Consider the following 19,750-nt stretch of genomic DNA (forward strand, 5'->3'; position numbering starts at 1 on the left):
AGCATTACAGGGGCTTCCGGCACACTTACCACACGGCAGTGGTCACTCTGTATCGTAGTCACAGGCAGACTTATTCATCGTATACACACGGGGCAGTGTTTGAAACACGCATGACAAAAGAAGAACAATTAGCTGGGAACGTGCTAACAAGAACTGCACAAATGTCCCTTCTAGCATGATAGCCCATGTAGCAGTAGCTTTTCACTGGGGTCCCAGAATGCTCCATGCACCTTCACTGACAAGTTTGGAGTCGACCAAGTGCCAAGCCTCATGAACCTGACAGCCATTACTGTTGCTGGGTGTATTTTAGTGTTTAGCGCTTGCAAAAAGCCTCAGTTAGCCATGTTGCTGGGCTAGTTTGTTTAGCATTTTCTGAAGCTAGTAAAAAATCCACCTTGGAGGAAATAAATTCACACAGACAAAACAAGAGACAAGGGGTGCCTGTCCGTTGTCCCCTCATCTCTTTTGTTTTGTCTGTGTGAATTTATTTGCGCCAAGGTGGATTTATTCCAAGCTTCAGAAAATGCAAAACTCCTGCTGCCAGCAAACCCGACTGCAGCCCACACTTCACCAGAAACTCACATTCAAGCTGCAGCAGCCACACAGACATGCATGCCGAGACATGCTATTGTACCTTCTTTTTCTTTTCCTTTCCAGAAAGTCCTATAGATGCCAAAAGCACGCGATTCATCACTATCTACATTCGCGGTACTACTATATACGCCATGCAGCTATTAAATATCAACGGCTTGTTAATAGGATGACAAGTGACTTGTTCCCAGAACACGGGCAGTGTACAACACTGAACTAATACAGACATAAATAGCTGATTTGAATCATTCATGATTCACTCCGTTCCTTGCACAGTAAAACCTCATTCAAGCGTACATTTGGCACCTCCCAAGTTCCACCCATGTAGTCTGCACATGAAAGAGCTCCTATGTGCTGTGAATGGTTGGCATGTACTAGTGAGCCCTGTTGGCAACGCGTTGCTGCACCAGAATAAAACTGGCAGATTTCAGGGCTGTTGTCAGGGGCAGTTTATGAGAGGTTGGTGGGGGTTCCCAACTAGGGAACTCTTACAGATGGTGCACTCGTCACCAATGCCAGGACCAACGCACCACACATGCACCATGTCACAAAGGGAAGGGCTCCTTGCCTTGTGTTTGACCTTGTAGTGCATGCTTGGACAAAACTTTTATGCATGCACCTAAAGTGCATCATTTTCATGTTGTTACAAGCCATATTTAAAGGGACTATGCAAAGAATTCAAAGTCGCTTGTAAAGGTTTTCTATGTTTAGAAATGATGCTAATGAGCATTCACACCAAGTATAAGTCTTCGGAACTGAGCCGGCAATTTATTATAAATTAAAAAAAAACGTGTTTTTTAAAGTTCGCGGGCCGATTGGTGTGCTCGTGGTGACCGATTTTGGAACTAAAATCGTGAAAGAAAGATGTCACACTACCCATGACATTGCCAGGCCACCACACGCTGTCATTTGCTGGAGCCACGGCAGCCACAACGTCACGGGCACACTTCCGGTAGCCGTGAAAATCGTCTGCTTGTGCCGCCGCGCGACCCTCTCGAGCAAGCGCGAGCCAGGGCATGGCCTTCGCGCATATGGTTCCTCTGCCGCCTCCTTCTGTCGGGAGTTCCAGAGCCACTCGCACGGCTCTTCGAGGGCACACATAGGGCTCGATGCTCATCGCGGCTGTAAGAGCGAGCAGTCGCGCCTCGAGGTCCGGGTTTATTACTGCTAACTACAACAGACGACAAGCAAAAAAACCCGACGCGCACCGCAATCCAGGAAGGCGAAGAGAGACGGGAGAGATGCCGCCACGCCGCTGAAGCTGCTGCTGGGGTGCTAGGAGCGAAAACCGGAAGTTACAGAGTGAACGTCATCTGATCACGTATTCAAAGGCGGGGCCCAGTCCCAGACCTGTTTTCTTTATTTTTGTCTGGTGCTCCGCGTGTACGAGTTGAGGAGAGTTATTTTTAATCGTCTATATCTTTGGTGTTATTGATGCTAGCTTAAAAATTCTTGCGTTGGGGTGACGAGTGATGGAATGCCTATCTCTCGTCTGCTTTACGTAATCTCAATTTATTGCATAGTCCCTTTAATGGTGCGCTGCCTGAAATGTTATGAGAAGTACCACTCCTAGATCCCTAGTAGACTTGAACATGTTAAGCAGCAATATCATCAGGTTGATGATACTGCAAACAAGACATTGAAACAGCTAAGGGAGAGATACTAGCGCATTTAATTTTCACTTCAATGTTTCGAAAACCATTGCACATAAGTGTTAATGGACCCCACCTGTAATTATTCCCCAGCATTTTTTTTTGTGTTTCCGTTCTTGCATTGCAGTTATGTAGCTCATGTTTCATTTGGTGCTAATCACACAGCACAGGAATATGCCAAACTCAGCACAGCTCGTGGCATCACAGAGAACAGTGGCGACAATGTGATGCCAAAACGAAGGTAGCAGCGACACAGTTTTCTACTGCTTCCCAGTTTCGTGGTAATGAGGTTTTACTGCACCTTAGAACGAAGAACAACACACACACACAGCAAGTAAACCTTTGTCTATATGCTTTGGTTTCTGGTTTTATTTACAATGCACCAAAAGCATGCATAGCTTTCAGCCTCCATCTTTGAGACAAACACCAAAAATGACGAGTTAAAATAAAACACCACAAGTTTATTAGCTCCCATGCCTCTTTACAAACCAGTGCAAACTGCAGTTAGCCAACTGCCGACCATCCGGCTATTCATGACAACTCCCCACTGGTGAGTTGGAGATGGTAGTACTTCTACAAGTGGCTGTGTAATACAACACTGAAAAAAAAAAAAAATCACTGGTGTCATTAACTGTTGTTTCAGAGGAACATCGAGCCAAAACGAGCAAGATTTGGACTTGCTTGCATTCAGCCCGTCATTTGTGAAGCAATGCCACCCAAAAAAAGAAAAGAAAGAAAAAGAAAAAAAGGAGGTCAGAAGCACCACTAGACTTCCTTCAAAATCATGAATGCCCATGTTTAAGTGTTTGCATGAACTGCAACCTTAAGTAGATCCTGACGTGCGGGATGCCATAATAACGGTGGGCAAGGGATGTAGTAACTTGCCACATGGGAGTAAAACAACTCCAAACCAAGCATCAGTCAACATCCGTGCATTCTCCTCACAAAGAAAAAAAAAAAAAACACAGGACAGCAGCTTTGCATGGAGGCAACTATTGCCCCAACTGCCTACTTCATTCAGAGCTTCTCGGAAATGCCTTAGTTTGTCATGACGTATGCTTGCAACCTGACCACGCTGAATTGTGTGCAGCAGGCTGGAGAGCTTAGGAACAGTATGCCTCCAGCACCAGAAGAAATTTTTAAAAAAGAGTGCGTCTAGACAGTGCCAAATGCATAATCGTGACCAGACAAGCATGTAGCAGCATTCTGCACATGAGCATGACAGAGGTGGCTCCAGTTTTTAGCTATGACTTCCAAGATGATGATATGCATTTGGAGCTGCTCACACAACCACCCGATGCATTGTATAAGTTGTGACTGTAGAGCACATCTCAGTAGCACACAGACAAGCACTCTATGCTAAGGATGTGGCAGCTCTTAAATTGAAATCTTAAATCCAAAAAGTTTTCGGTGTGGACTCCATTGCAGTAGGGCCACAGGGTGGAGTGCAGAGGGTGCTCTGCCTCTAAGCTCTGCCCCATGTCAGGCACAGCCACCGACACCTGTGTGAATGCTCATGCCAGTAACAACAGGAACCACAAAGACAGGGGCAAAGTCATGCCTCCCACGTGCGTGGCTGCTGAGCCTGGGGGGCCATGGCCTCCCTACATGCTGGTCTCGTGGCGTGTTCGCTGCTTGGACTTGGCCCTCCGCTTGGACCGGTGCTCAACGCGCTGTGGCTGTTGCTGCTGCTGCTGGCAGGAGGGGGCAAATGACGTCTCGCCCCTGCAAGGAAGGTGGTGGGAACTGCCCGTCATGAAAGCAGAAAGGCTGTGCTTGGGCAACCGCTCAACTATGCTGCCCCTGCAGTGAACCTGTCCACAGCCACTGCCAACGTATTTAAGTGCACTCTGCACCAATCCCTTTGATGAAACAAAGTGAAAGATGGCTGCAGTGCAGAAGTGTGTGAATACCAAATTTTTGGTTGCAATGCAAATACGAATAATAAAAATTGGTTGTCAAACAAACCAAATAATTTTAAATAATTTCGAATATCAGTACAGGTAGTTAAGGACAAACTTTGTTCCATAATTAAAACACAGCTATGAAAAGAAACAGACACTGCCAGCAAATTGTGCTCTTTTTCATTATTTTGTTTTTCACCCATCATCAGCATAATTTAGTATACCTGTACGCCTACCAGGCATAAATAAGGGTAGGGAAATCATGCAGTAGCAGTTGTAATAAACTTTATCTTCGTACTTTAAAGGTGCCAAAACCACACACACACAATTACCAACTAGCCCAACAAGAAGTTCTTTTACACTTTACCTTGTATGACACTTTGCTTACAATATTTTGGACAACAATTGCATGCAGTGAAAGAGTAGTATCACAGTTTTACAAGACAAAGGAGCCTACTGAATACTGTCATCAAGCATTGTAAGGCAGCCAGGTGCCTCATTACTGGAGGAGTGGCATCTGCGGTTGATTATTGGAGGAGGCAAGGCACAAGGCATTGCTGACAAAATGCAACAAATTGCTCCTCCTGTGTCCGTTTCGTGAGCAGAGCCCTAGCACCTGAGAAACAACGTGAGTGGGATTTCCCTTCCACGCAACCTCGTGACGCCCGAATACAAGGCATTGGTGTGGAATGCCGTCCCAAGGGCAACGTTTGTGACGACATGTAGCCCTCACATATCATTTCGCCAGACAGCAAATCCCATGATGGGCACAAATGCTGCCGCAAACTGAAGATGCGCAAACGAAACCAAGCCGTTAGATGCCCCAGCTCGCTGGGCAGACTCGAGCACGATGTTTCTGTTGTACGCTTTTTTGTTGTGCTCTGTGGCTTAAGATACGCAAGTTTCTGGGTCCTAACTGACGCAAATTCAGGACAATCAAAACAATCGCCACCAGACAAATGCAGCAGCTCACACGGGCCGCAACTCCACCCCGTCTGCTAATCCTCTGCAAGCTGGGCCACTTACGTGGGTGCCGCGCCTTTAATCGTAGTGATCTAAAAAAAGACTATCACTATCAGTGAGGTTGCGTGGCACAGGGCTGCGGTGTGCTGCACTGCGTTTGTCGCAGGAAGCGCCATGTCGGCTCTCGACAGGCGTCCGTGCACTGATTTCATGCTAGACCTAGCACTACCACCGCATGCCGGCTTTTGCCATGTGCTGGCAGTCAATTATATGACAAAAGAGTACATTACCTCAAGCGACAAGTGCAAGATACTGCCATTTGGAAATGTCACGATGCTTCGCCGTGAGTTTAGACAAACAAGAAAGTCGCAATATCTGAATGTTTAGGATGTTCAGACACTTAAAATGTGAAAGTGCGGTACGAATCGAATACAGTAAAACCTCGTTAATTCGAACTCGAGGGGGACCGGAAAATTGTTCGAATTAAGCGGAGTTTGAATTAACGAGCGGGCGCTAAAAAAAGCGGCCATCACTTCCGGCAGCACGGGCCGAAGCTAAAACAGGCATATCTGAGATCGTTATCTCTTACTACGCGCTACTACACATTTGCGGCGGGCGATTGCGCGAATTAAAATCATAGAGCCCGAATGTCGAAGGAAATAAAGTTAATTTGTTTATGCGGTTGGAGCTAACATCAAAATGCATTCGCGTAAGCAGCAAGCTTAATGATTAAATATGACACTATGCTTCAAAAACATGTTTATTAACAGCAGATTGGCAAAGCATATCAAAGAGAAAAATAATCGGTGATGCGCATTTGTTTTCGTTTCCTTTGCCGTGACTCGACAAGCATCGTCTGCAACTTGCCCAACAGCTCCAACGCAGCGTCCGAATTATCATCGGCGGAGAAGTAGCGCGCAGCCAGATCGAGTGCTGACGCTGTTTCACATGCACTCGGGGGTGGCAATGGATCGTCGCCTCCGTCGGACTCGTCGTCGCTGTCAGCTAGTTGTGCGGCATCTGGTCACCGCAGGCCGCTTCAATAATCTTGGCATCGCTTAACTTCGCTGCTTTGCCAAAAGCAAGCGGCACCGTTCCGTGCCAGTCGCGTTTGCGCACACCAACACCGTCACTCTTCCCTTGCTTCTCTTCCCGCCTGAACACGTGTCGCCTTTGTAACTGACAGTCTTGTTCGGCAGCAACTTAAAATAAAGCGCGGTTTCATCTGCATTGAACACATCGCTGAGCGAGTAATCGGCAAGGTAGTCCTATAGTTGACCTGCTGCAACGGCTTGCGCCGGAGCCACCGTGGCCGGAGCATAGGCGGCGCCCGCGATAGGTTGGCTACCCGCGTGACCGCGCGTCAGCCAAAAATAGACAAGCCAATGCTTCGACGCTCCGGCAGCGAAAACCTGCTACGGCATGCACCGGAGGGTTGGTTCGGGCAACGAAATTCACGTCTCACCTCGTGCGTGCTGGTATGCGTGCTGGCTTATTTTTTTTCTCATCATTCTGCATTTTTTTTTAATTTTCAGCGCATTGTATTTGCTACGAGGTGACTTCTATATGCGAGGAGCAATGCCAGCCATCGGCGCCTAGTTTGAATTAACCGACGTGGATACCGGCATATTCGAATTATCGGGAGTTTTGACCCATTGAAATACACAGGGCTTTGCCAAGACCCGGCCGTCAGTTCGAATTAACCGGCAGTTCGAATTAAGCGATTTCGAATTAACGAGGTTTTACTGTAGTACTGTTTGCAAACTATTTGAAGTTTCAGATATTTACACGCCCCTAATGCAGTGCCTTCCCAATGCCACAGGCATAGGTTGAGGCAGGAGATACCCTCCCTCTCGCCATAACAGACAAGCTCCAGCCCCAACCTAACAAACAAGCCTGAAAGGCTCAACCAGCGTAAGGAATCAATCAAGTACCATCTCAGCAGCATGCAGGCAGATCACGCGAGCCAGTACATCCACAGAAACCTCCTGGTATTCCCTCAGCATTGCAAGAGATCAAACATGTGCATTCTTGTGGGTAAACCCATTGCGCTCACATATATCACGTAACCTCGGGATGCGCACAGAAGATGTATCTGCCATGATGCAAACTGTGCCTCGGTAACCACTAACACAATGTCCCAGCAAGCTCCCCTCCCCAGTCTCACCCGGCACCACCACGAGTTCTGGTTGTCTGCCTCTGGTCCCTTAGGGGAAACGGACCGCTGCTGATGATGCACAGCTGCTCTACCACACCACACGGGCCTCAGGTACACACTGAACGCCTTTTTTAGGGGCAGGCTATGCTGCCCAAGTCCAGGGGTAGATTTCCATCAGTTACAACACGGAATACTTAACGGCTGGTAATGGAAACATATTCTCTCTTCAAAATATGCACAAAGCTCCTAGCAGTTACGAAGATTTTAACCGAGGTTTCAACCTCCTTTATTTGCTAATCTCAACACTTGGGGTACTGCGTTGAAAAGCCTCCTTCCATTGCTGACCACATCGACTTACTGTGCTTTGTGGCAGGAATTATGCCTCCGTTTCCAAGAGTAAGTATTCTGTATACAGTCAAATCTAGTTACTACAAACACCACACTTGAGTCAAACATCGTTGTAATGAAACGGTTTATAACGAAGTAACGGTTATAACGAAAGAATGACGATTCCCCTTGGAAGCTCGGTCAACACGGGCTATAAAGAAGTTATGGCTAGAAGGAAGTAATCATCGGGCCCCTTCAACTTCGTTAATGAGGTTTAACTGTAATGAATTTTTCAAATTTATTAATATTGTTATTTATATTATTTATTTATATTTATTATTAAGTCCCGATCAGACCGCTAACATTTTCAATTAAATATATTTCAGAAATACGAATTTCAATACAGCGCATATTTCAGAATAGCAAACGCAATTTATTTTCTCCTTTACTATCAAGGCACATCAGTATTATGAATTCGACTAAAAGTAACAGTGGTGCAGCTCTCGGATGAAACAGAAACCACCATTTCTGTCTGTATGCCCGGAGGGCAGTAGCTATCACCATCACCATGTCTAGTGCCAGCTGCTAGCGCAACCACAAAGCTGTGGCTTAATGTGCAGTAGGCTAGCAGTCTTTTCCTCTTTTCTCTTTTTGAGTTGGGCATCACTGGCCATTCACATGTGCAGGCAGGCATTTTTTTGTTGTGGGTGATCTTGCTGCGAAGTTCATACAAGATCCAATGACGAATGCAGCTAGCGACGGCACCAAGAAGGAGTGAAAGAAGTTTTCGCTGCAGGAAAAAGTGGACATACTGCAAAAAATCAACACAGGGAAAGGGCAAATCAATCTCTGCAGACAGTGTGGCACTGCCCCATTGACCGGCCCGACTATATTGAAAGACCGAGACAAGATTGTGAAACTTCGACTGGGAGTCGCAACTTGCTCCTATGAGGAAACGGTTGCGAATGGGAAGCTTTCAAAATGTGGACCAAATTGTTCTTATGAGGTTTAAAGATGCCAGACTGAAAAACATTCCCGTGTCTGGCCCAATGGTCCAAGAAAAAGCGTGCCAATTTGCTGATGCACTTGAAATAACTGAGTTCTATGCAGGTTGGCTTTTTTGTTTCCATCAAAGGAATAGAAAAACTTGGCAGATAGACTCAGGTAAGGAAAAGGCTAATGACAGCGAAGGTGTGGATTCCTGACGAAATGATAGTTTCCGAGAGGTGGCTGAACTGCACTCTGAAGACGATGTTTTCCACATGGGTGAGACCGCCTGTTTTTAGCAGCTACTGCCAGATTGGATGATGCATTTCAAAGAACAGCAGTGAAAAGTAGGGAAGAAGTCTCATCTTCGCATGACGGTCTTCGCATCTATCGCACCCCTCCGTCCAACTAGCTTCGCAAAATGACTTAAATTATGTACAGGACTGGCGCAACCAATGGCTCATGGAACTTAACCCCAATAAGAATAAACTCGCATCATTTAAACACAAACATAATCATATAATGTTCCCATGTGTAATCTTACATATTAACATAGTCTTGCAGAGATACCTGGGTGTAACCTTGAGCAATGATCTAACCTGGAGTGCACATGTCACTAAAGTCATATATGTTAACGGAAGTCTTGGATTCTTTAAATGTCATATACACCATGCATCATAAAACCTAAAATTGCTAGCATATAAATCCCTTCTCCGATCTAAGCTGGAATATGCCTCTGCCATCTGGAACCCTAAGTATATCTACCGAATTCTTTAGAATCCCTCTAGAATCGAGGCACTAGATTCGTTCATTCATGCTATTCATACAACGTCAGCATATCATCACTAAAAGCAGAATCTGGCCAAACAATCCTACCTTGTCACCACTGAATCGCAAGTATGCGTTTATCTCAGAAGTTTTTATACAGCTCACTTCATCAGACACCCTACATCTGCCCTCCAGCTTGCGTTTCGCTCCACATTGGTCATCCCCTTCACATTGCGCAGCCAGGTATGTGCAAAACTACATTTGCCACACGATTCTTTCCCCGATCAGCCTTGAACTGCAACGGCCTTCCACACGACATCATCGCAGCCACTTGCCCATCCACATTTTTTTTAATCGTGTAGCTCCCATTTTAGCAGCAAACATATGTGTAATGGATGCATTTTACTTGTGTACATAATTTGTTCTACTATATGTAGCCCACCCCTTATGTAATACCCCCAAGCGTAGGGGCCTTGAAGGTAATAAAGTGAAGTGACAACTAAACCGCTAGTCATCGGCAAGCATGCAAAGCCTCGCAGCATGAAGAACATCATGTCGGCACCGTACGACTACCATGCAAACAGGTGTGCCCGGATGACCAGGGAAATGTTTTCCGAGTGGTTCATCAAACTTGACGACCCACCAAAGAGCCAATACACTGTAGCGCAGCAAAAGACGAGGACACAAGAGACGGGAGACGAACACCACGAGCGCTAACTTCCAACAAATTTTATTCTCCTGAAGCATCACATTTATACACCAGAAAACAGTAATCACACGTGTGAACAGTATCGATTTCTTAGAAAAACGAGCTCTTTATCTGAGAGGAGAATGGAAGGTGTGCTTACACACGAGCATCCTGACCTATTTATCTTTTCGGCTTCAATGATTTCGCGCGTTAACCTTTCTCTACTTTTTCCTATTACAAGACTTTTATCAAAGAAAGGCTTACAGGGTTTTGACTTGCATGCGAGAATGTGGTCAACCAGCGATCCGCCTTGCCCGTTTCTGACATTGCGAGCGTGTTCCATTAGGCGCTCGTTCAGACATCTCCCCGTCTGGCCGATATAGTGTTTCCCGCATGACAAGGGAATTTGATATACAACACCTTCATCGCACGTGACGTAGGGCTTCTGGTGCCTAGTTGCGCATCCGCGCGCTTTGTTGGTGTTGGTTTTTCTCAGTTTGCACAACGTTGCAAGTTTTTTCGGCGCCGAGAACACGACGGTCGCATTCGTTCGTTGACCAATTCTTTTTAAATTGTGGGAAATCTTGTGTAGATAAGGTAATACAACAAGGTTTTTCCGTTCACGAGGAACTGGGTTTGGATTACATTGATTTTCTGGTTTCATTCTCTTAACAAGTTTTTCTGCAACAGAAACTTGAACATGGGAGGGGTATCCGGCATTAGTAAGCCTCTTGGACTGCTCTTGAAAACTATCGGTCATCATGTGCGGACAAGATTTCTGGAGAGCATTTCGAAAACAAATTGACAATACCTGTTTTTATCAGTTTTGATAAAACTGATAAAACTGGCATAGCTCCAATTCTGAGTAATCTGTTTTTAACAAAACTTGACAAGGCTGTTTCCAGCCACCTTGGCAGCTTGGACGTAATCAAGGTCTTTAGATTTGTTGATGACTTTTTTATTCTTGTTAAGTGTGACCAAGGCTCACTTGAGTCAAAGGCTCATAGCATTTTAACTACCATGACAGAACATTTTAAACCGCTTGTTTTAACATGCGAATTGCCCATCGATAACTCCATTAGATTTTTAGATATTAACTTCACCTTTTACGCTCATCACATATGCTGGGCCTACCAGCCACGAATGCCGATGCTGCCATATCACTCCCCTCATTCAAAACTGATAAAAAGAGGTATTGTCAATTTATGTTTTCGAAATGCTCTCCATAAATCTTGTCCGCACATGATGACCGATAGTTTTCAAGAGCAGTCCAAGAGGCTTACTAATGCCGGATACCCCTCCCATGTTCAAGTTTCTGTTGCAGAAAAACTTGCTAAGAGAATGAAACCAGAAAATCAAGGTAATCCAAACCCAGTTCCTCGTGAACGGAAAAACCTTGTTGTATTACCTTATCTACACAAGATTTCCCACAATTTAAAAAGAATTGGTCAACGAGCGAATGCGACCGTCGTGTTCTCGGCGCCGAAAAAACTTGCAACGTTGTGCAAGCTGGGAAAAACCAACACCAACAAAGCGCGCGGATGCACAACTAGGCACCAGAAGCCCTACGTCACGTGCGATGAAGGTGTTGTATATCAAATTCCCTTGTCATGCGGGAAACACTATATCGGCCAGACGGGGCGATGTCTGAACGAGCGCCTAATGGAACACGCTCGCAATGTCAGAAACGGGCAAGGCGGATCGCTGGTTGACCACATTCTCGCATGCAAGTCAAAACCCTGTAAGCCTTTCTTTGATAAAAGTCTTGTAATAGGAAAAAGTAGAGAAAGGTTAACGCGCGAAATCATTGAAGCCGAAAAGATAAATAGGTCAGGATGCTCGTGTGTAAGCACACCTTCCATTCTCCTCTCAGATAAAGAGCTCGTTTTTCTAAGAAATCGATACTGTTCGCACGTGTGATTACTGTTTTCTGGTGTATAAATGTGATGCTTCAGGAGAATAAATTTGTTGGAAGTTAGCGCTCGTGGTGTTCGTCTCCCGTCTCTTGTGTCCTCGTCTTTTGCTGCGCTACAGTGTATTGGAACTATGTACCAACAAGCCCAAAAAGCCACGCCACCAAAGAGGGATGACCAAAAATTTCTTTTGGTTGTCGACAACTGCTCCGCTCGCATTGTGAATGTCCGCATGACGCACATTCGCCTGGAGTTTCTGCCGCCAAACAGCACGTCTTTGCTGCAACCGCTAGATCAAGGCATTATAGAGAGTGGAAAGGCATAAGCATCTCGTGCAGCGGTTGATTATCAACCTTCACCTGAAGCAGCTGAGTGCAATCAGTATTCGTCAGGAAGAGGAAATGCTGACGGGAGCTTGGTGGAACTTGAAGGCATCCACCAACTGTTGGTGAACTGCAGGGCTTGTCAAAGCACCTGTGCAGCTTGAAGATGACCTGGAGGTGACTGACAGAAACCCAGGAGATCCATGGGCCGAGGTTGCGGAATTGCTGCCTGCCATCTCTTCCTTCGACGACTACACAGAGAGCGATAGCGCAGTATTAACGTTGGGAGGACTTGACAACCAAGGAGGTCGTTAACAGCATTCGCAACATCTCCAGTGACGATGACGACCTGGAGGAAGATGACTGTGGGTCGCCATACGCTGAAGAAGATGAGATCATATCGAACTCTGAAGTTTTAGGTGCACATGAAGTCCGCACTTTCATCACTCGGTGCAATGACATACCCGATGAGGTGTGCAAAGTGGAAGGTTCAGAGGCGTTCCTAATCCGTGTGTGCTGCACGTGCCAGAGGAAAACTGATGTCTTGAATAAAGCAGCTTTGAAGCCAGTGCAACATTGTCATTTGTGTGTGTTGTGTTTCATGGCACATAGGCAACTAAGGCCCTCATGTGCCAAGCTCAAGGTATAAGAAATGTTTTCTGCAGAACTTTACAGAAATGTGAAATATCATCAGTGGTATAAAGGGCCTAATAAATTAGTACTACCTCGTGGTGGCAAAGGAAAGAAACTTTAGAAATGGGTACTAGTGAAAGCTTTAAAAAGAGTTGGGTAACCTCAGCAGCCATCCTTGTTTGAGCAAGGATCTCGAGATTCCCAACCGAATTCATATGAGAGTTTGGTTGTTTGTACACATGTCTACTGCCAAGGTACGTCTTCATTCCTAGCTTTGACCACTGGCTTATGACCGAAAGTTTTTATTACAACGATATTCAGAAATAACAAACAGCTTTTGGCAGCCCTGCATGATTTGTTATATCCAGATTTGACTTTACAGTCAAGCCCGCATATAATGGCCCCACTTAAATGAACTTTTGCTTATAACGAAAGAGATCTGCACGACCGTCAAAATGTACATTATTTCAATCGCACAAAATCACACATATAGCGAATGTCATTAAGCCCTGCTGATCAGTTACAGCGAACGGACGGCGTAAAACCAGAGCCGTGATGCCTTTGTGTGCCCGGCGCGCGACTGTCGGCCCTTTTCGTGCCGCTCTCAAGCGAGCTACCCTTTCCCACTGATGCACCTTCCAAGATCACCCTCTTGGCCCTCCTCGCAACTCCGCTCCTCACTCTCTTGCAAATCTGTGCGCGGCCTCCGTGACCAACCGCACTGCATGCAGTTGTGGCAGTTTTCTCCATGCGCGCCGCTGTGTTCCCTTTTCTTTCTTCCAGTTGTTGCATTTACGATGCGATAAATGTGCTGATGTATGGCCCTCAAATAATACATTGCATTACTGCAAACGCTCAGCCTTAGCTGTGTTTGCCACTGTGGATATTCCTTGAACGCTTTCAGCTGAAGCTGCAACGGTGGTCTTGTGTCAAGTACGGCATTTACGCTGTACCACTGCATGTATTTTAACAAAGGCAACATGCATGCATTACAGTGTTTCCCTCAATGATCGGACAGGTTATGGATGTTACCTGTCCTGCACTTTATTTGCCTCTCTGTACTAAAACACAGCTGGAACAGCAGTGCCGTCTCTATGATAATACTGACTTGTAAATCATTATTTTCCTTTGCTGTCACCCTGCTACTAACCAGCATCAATCACTACGTGGACAAGGAACTGTGACATTGGGCACCAGGTCACCGTGATCACAGACTATAGTATGCGAAAAGGAACAAAAAGAACAGGCACGACGGCAGCCGCACTGACTGAGTTCTAGTGATCGCAGCGCACTAGTGTTTGTTGTTCTTCCTCTGTGTCTAAGTGTGTTTTTTATGCATTGAAGGCATGTCTGCATTCGTGCCATGACAAGCTCACCTGGTGGTGGGTGGTGCCGTGAGTGCCGGCAGGGGGTCCCCTCCTACTCCTCGACTGGGCAGGGCAGCATACATGGAGCGCGGCCGCGTCATGCACTGTGCCCGCTGGTGCCATTCGCGGCTGAAGCCCTCAGCCTCCTCTGCAAGGCAAACCGTGCCAGCTGCCCATCAGTGCTCGTGCAACGCGACCTCTTTAATCACACTGCCCACATCAGTACATTCAATTTGAGGAGCAGACTTTTACAAACCTAAGCTGCCTGCCCTGCCACCAGATTGCCTCTCACCTTTTTCAGTTCCAAAGGAGTTTTTCAACTGCAAGGATTAGTGAACCCTGGTGAAACCTCATCAGGAGCTGAGTTATCAAGCACACATATGAAACGATAAGGCACACAGAACCCAAGATTAAAAAACTTTCCAAAATCCAAAAATCCAACATTATTCCTTGCACACAGTTCAAATTACAATTCTAGGAGTGACCAAAGTCTGACACCTAGCACGCAGGACTTGTTTGCTATACCATCGCATCCCACTGCTGGCTTTTGAATGACTGTCTTTCCAATACGTCAGGCAACAAATTGATCAAAGCACAACTAGTTTTTACAAAGCCTCACCGGTAAGAGTACCCCAGTAGCAAAAAAGTGCTCCAATGTATGGCACAAAGCATCGTTAGCGTAGCATGAAACGCTACCACTATGCACAAGTGATTGTTCAGCATATCTAATCCTCACAAAGAAAAAAAAATACTAATAAAATAGGAGACAAGGGGCGGGGGGGGGGGGGGGGGGGGGGGGGGGACGACTATTGCTGCTGAATAACTACAACTGCACTCCAGTAACTGTAGCATGCCAAATGCACCACGTATCTCACCAGCATCCTATGCATAATCCCCTTTGCAAAACTAACAGCACAAAGCAAGCAGCGATTCCAACTGGCTATAGAATACAGGCACACACAGCACTGAGGAATCAAACTCGTGATGAACTAAGATGTTTTGCAGCATGCTAGGTAAACGTACTGCCTCTCAGTTCTTGAGAAAACATGCCAAACACACACCTTTAATGTCCCTGCCTCCCACAGAGTTTCAAATATTACCTAGAGGCAAAGCAGGCGACACTGCACTTCACGAATTCCGGGAAGACGAGGTGTCTCATTTGCTTGGCTATCGTTGGGCATGAAATGTGGATTTTGCCATAACAATACAACTCTGTCACACCATTCTAAAACCTAGGCTAAATTTACTGGAGTGAAAACCGCGCAACAAAATAATTTCATCTGCACGCAGAGTAGACCATTGCGGCACAGCTGCCAATCCAGCTCGTCTTCCCAGCATTCCCACAAAGAATGAATGACGTGCCCTTTATGAAACTCGCACAGTCTGTGCGAGTGCTAGCTTTCCCTCCAGGTAATGTTGAGGTACTTTATGCTTACCCACTTGGCACCCCAGAGACAGAGCACAAGACAGAAGACAAGAGCTCTGTTCAACAAGTTAGACTGCAAATCAGCACCACATGCAGCTGTTAAGGTGCAGCTGTGTTAATGGTGGCCTTTAGAGACTGGACAGTAAGGAGCGGTGTCATCAGAAAGTGGGCGACTTTTCATGGTAAGAGTCTCAGAATATAAGGAGGATTTGGAGAAATTTTGCACGAGATATCAAGCTCTACTGCTTTAATGCACAAACTTATCTAACCCCTCTTGTACAATAATGTATTTGTTATGACAAACTATAAGGCCCACCAGTTTGCGGCATTTCATTTGTGGGGTCAGCTTGAACATTAAGACGTAGGAAGATACAGAGAAGACTACACAGAACACACTGCATAGTGTTCTGTGGCTCTCTACACGCCCCAATGTTTAAGCTGGCCCCACAAATGAAATCCCACCAACCAGCCTGGAAGAACGTAATTCTGCAGTTATGGCAGTGTCAGATGCTGTTCTGTTTCACATATCACAGGGGCACACAGTATGCAAACCAGCAACTGCTGTCATGAGAAATGATGCAGTCACATGCAAGATGTTACAGTAAAAACGTGTTAAGCGACCAGAAAATGTAAGAATTATCCAAGTATCAAATTAACCCGAAAAAAACCGACAAGAACTGCTTGCGTCGCAATAAATTTATTGACTTCGCGATGGTCGCCTGCGTTTTCAGATAAGAACATTGTGACGGTGACTGTCTTTCGCATTTCCATCAATGCTTTACTACTGTTGGGGGCGCCAAAGCAGATCAGCTCCAAAATGAAAAGGGCTTCTGTGGCGTCGTTCACTGGGTGATGCGGTAGCAGTGGGGCGCCCTCACAAATGGCTGCTGCATCGTGATTCCGAAAGCGTCACCGCACATAGACCAAATGACATGTGACGAGCACCCACCTTCTGCACACTAGAAGAACCACGTGAATGGAAACGAAAAAAACTTGCAGCAATGCCAATCAGTGTCCTAAATGGTGCGTAGCAGGGCTCGGTCGGCTGGCTAATGAGTGGCCAGTGGCCGCTGTCATCGCCGCTGTTGTGCTCGCGCTCCCTTCCTACTGTTGAGTTCGGCGAACTTGGACATGGGGAGGATTCCCTGAAAACCACCGCGAAGGTGAATGAGCCCTCAGGAAGAAACGTGGCTGCAGGAATGTCAGAAGCAGCGACGATAATAGCATCCCCACGTGTTCGAACATGCCATTGGGTCGACGAACGGAGTGTTGTCCTCTTCAGTCACGCTGGGGTTGAACAATTGCCCGAGAGCTGCGCTTTCGACAGACGTTCCACGTTCCGGTCATCAGACGACGAAGTACAAGATCTTCCAACCCCTGCTGGGAGACAGCCCGCATTCCTGTGTGAAGCAGGCGCCTTCCTGTTCCACAGGGGCGCAGTCCGGACCCACGTGTGCGCCCACCTAGAGGCCGCGTGGACAACAACGTGACCGGGTCCTGTTCCCTTTCCATCAACCGAGCTGCGAGAGAACATCAGGACCGCCCTGCCGTGGGTGCTACCATCAGTGCCACCGTTTGATTGGATATCATTCTTCGAACTGTATTCCCCAGCTAGGGATCTGGGGAATGCGAAGAGTACTTAAGGAGCTGCTGATTTGGTACCAGAAGAGAGCCCCCCCTCTTGAGAGATACCCTTTGCTGGGAGAGACTCCCGACTGCTAAGAAGCTCTCTTTACTGTGAAGCACTCTCAGTTGCCCTTACTTGTACATTATGTAAATAGTCTTTGTACAAAGTTTTCCAAGTTTTCTTTCTCTGATCGTCCTTGTCTCTTCTCCGGCCCAGTCACGCTACCTGAATCCCAACACCGCGGGCTGCCTCAGGTAATGCCAAAGGCAACACAACCAGACCAGAGCGAACACTGTCACCTTCTGGCTCGAAATAACAGAAAGGCCGTAAATAAGGCTGCTCCTCCTTGTGCTGCCACGTGTGCGGCTTGTGCAATCCTGATTGCACTTCCTGAGCAACCTCTTGCAGCCAATAATTAATTTAACTGCCACCTGTCATGGTGACGAGTCTGCTCACAATCCGGTGGGCAGGTTGTGACGACGGCAAAAGGTCACATGACCTAGGTGGCCTACCTGCCATCTAAGGCGACCACCTAGGTTGCCTCACGCGAAGCAGGCTTCAGACAAAGATCAGCGAAATCGCTGAGTGCAGGCTTAAGTGCTATTGCACTAGAAAACACCCGAATGTTTAATTGACCCCCAACACTGCTAAAAACCGTTATGATCTATAGCGCAGCCACAAAACAGGGGACAAACACAAGTGCTAATTGAAATTAGCGCTTGTGTTTGTCCCCTGTTTTGTTGCGGCTCTACGGATCATAACGCATACCCATTAGCCCGAACCATCACCTTGTTAAAAACCGTTAGCGTGAAAGTAAAATTTATTTGGTGAAAACCTGGGCAATGCTTTTCAAGATGAACTCCGCGACATAATTTTTGTAGTTGCGTCAAATGCTATACTGCTCCATAAAGGCAAAGGTCCCCACAGCTTCTTTCAGTGGTAGTGCCAGAGCTTCTTTGTGTGTGGCATCGCACGTGAGGAGGCTTTGCTGCACAGCAAACAGCAAACAGTATGTCACGAGCACGAAGCTCCGGCATGCTGGAATAACAGGAATGCTACGAGGACGAAAGTGGGGTAAGTGCAACCTTCCCAAACAGGCAACTATGCACCAGTATGCGAGTCTCGCTGTCAAGATCCGATCGCCCTAGGCTGGCTCCGATCCTTTCATTGTATTCATTCTTTTTTTTTCTTGTCCCCTGCGGTTTAACATGCACAGTTCCTGGGTTCTGATATGCAAAAATCGTGTAGGATGAAAGTGTTCGCCATGAACTGACTGGTGGATGTGCAAGCGTGCGGGAGATCTGCCCGCTTTATCATCTTCACAAGACATATTTCCACATGCGGCGCGTGATCAGAAATGACAACTGCACTGGCACTCCACTGTTTTCTTCGCCGGCACTATCGTGTGCCACGTGGTGCTCCACATCATTTTCCGATCCGCTATAGCGCGTGGCGGCCGCATTGGCTCTCGACTGCCTCCAACCAACGCATTGCTTTCATGCAACGCCCAACATCACAACTCGTGCTGGAATCCGCAATGTCTGGCAGCGAGTGATTCCCGCATATTCAGAAGGGTCAAATACTTCGAAAAACCGCGGATTGAGCTATCTACACTTTCGGATGTTCTCACACTCCTATGAAAGCCAGAGAGGTGCAACATACTGAGCAGCAAAATGGTGTCGGTTTCACCTGGCCTCTGGTGCAATTTCGGCCAGTTAACATTTTTGGCGCAGCATGGCAGAAAAAAATTGAATTGGCGCATTATGTCCAAACCCCCCCATCAGTGAGGCACTGTACAAAGGCTCCGCATCCATGTGTGTGCCCATGTGCAGCAACAGGTGCGTATATGCCCTTCTGCCAGTGCTATCACACAAAACCTCCCATCGTGTGCAAAAAAATATTGTTACGAATTAAGGGGGTGCCTCCAGAAAAACAACGGAAATCACCTTCATCGAGGTTGACATATTCAACAGTCTCATCCTCCTCGCCCGTGCGGCGGTTGCGCTTGCGGCCCACAATGTGTGCCCGGTCGTCCAGGTGGTGGCCGATGGTCAGCTCCTGGAGCCCCGACCGGCTGTCCTGCAGCGACCGCCGGGTCTCCTTCACCTGCAGCAGCACAAGACAACGGAGGCACCGCCACCTATAATCTCTCAAAACATGCCACGTCCCAGTGAGGCATCACATGCATCCTGATTTGAAAAATCGCTGCTGTTCTCCCTCATCAGCAGGTACACGCTATTTCACACACTCACCAGATGCACTTCTGTTTCTACCATATCCTCAAACCTAAAGTAGGAGTGAAATTTTACGCAGAATGTGCTATAAGATCCTAGCAGTTGAGTAAAGACAGAGTTTCTGTGTACCAGCACATGGGCATGCTTCAAACCAGCTGCAGGCAATAATGTCCTACACACATGGATGTT

At 46.8% G+C, this 19,750-nt stretch overlaps 1 protein-coding gene across 1 annotated transcript in view; it reads right to left on the reverse strand.

Moving 5' to 3' along the window:
* Positions 1–2,676: 2,676 nt before the first annotated feature.
* LOC144122097 (myeloid leukemia factor 2-like) overlaps positions 2,677–19,750 on the reverse strand; it is a gene marked incomplete in the record, with an annotated part of 42,345 nt that continues 25,271 nt past the window's right edge. The window contains 4 exon segments of the mRNA XM_077655620.1: positions 2,677–2,841; positions 3,805–3,968; positions 14,284–14,422; positions 19,274–19,433. Coding sequence (XP_077511746.1) covers positions 3,848–3,968; positions 14,284–14,422; positions 19,274–19,433 — 420 coding nt within the window.

This window comes from Amblyomma americanum, chromosome 2, assembly GCF_052857255.1.
Source record: "Amblyomma americanum isolate KBUSLIRL-KWMA chromosome 2, ASM5285725v1, whole genome shotgun sequence".
Taxonomy (NCBI): Eukaryota; Metazoa; Arthropoda; class Arachnida; order Ixodida; family Ixodidae; genus Amblyomma; species Amblyomma americanum.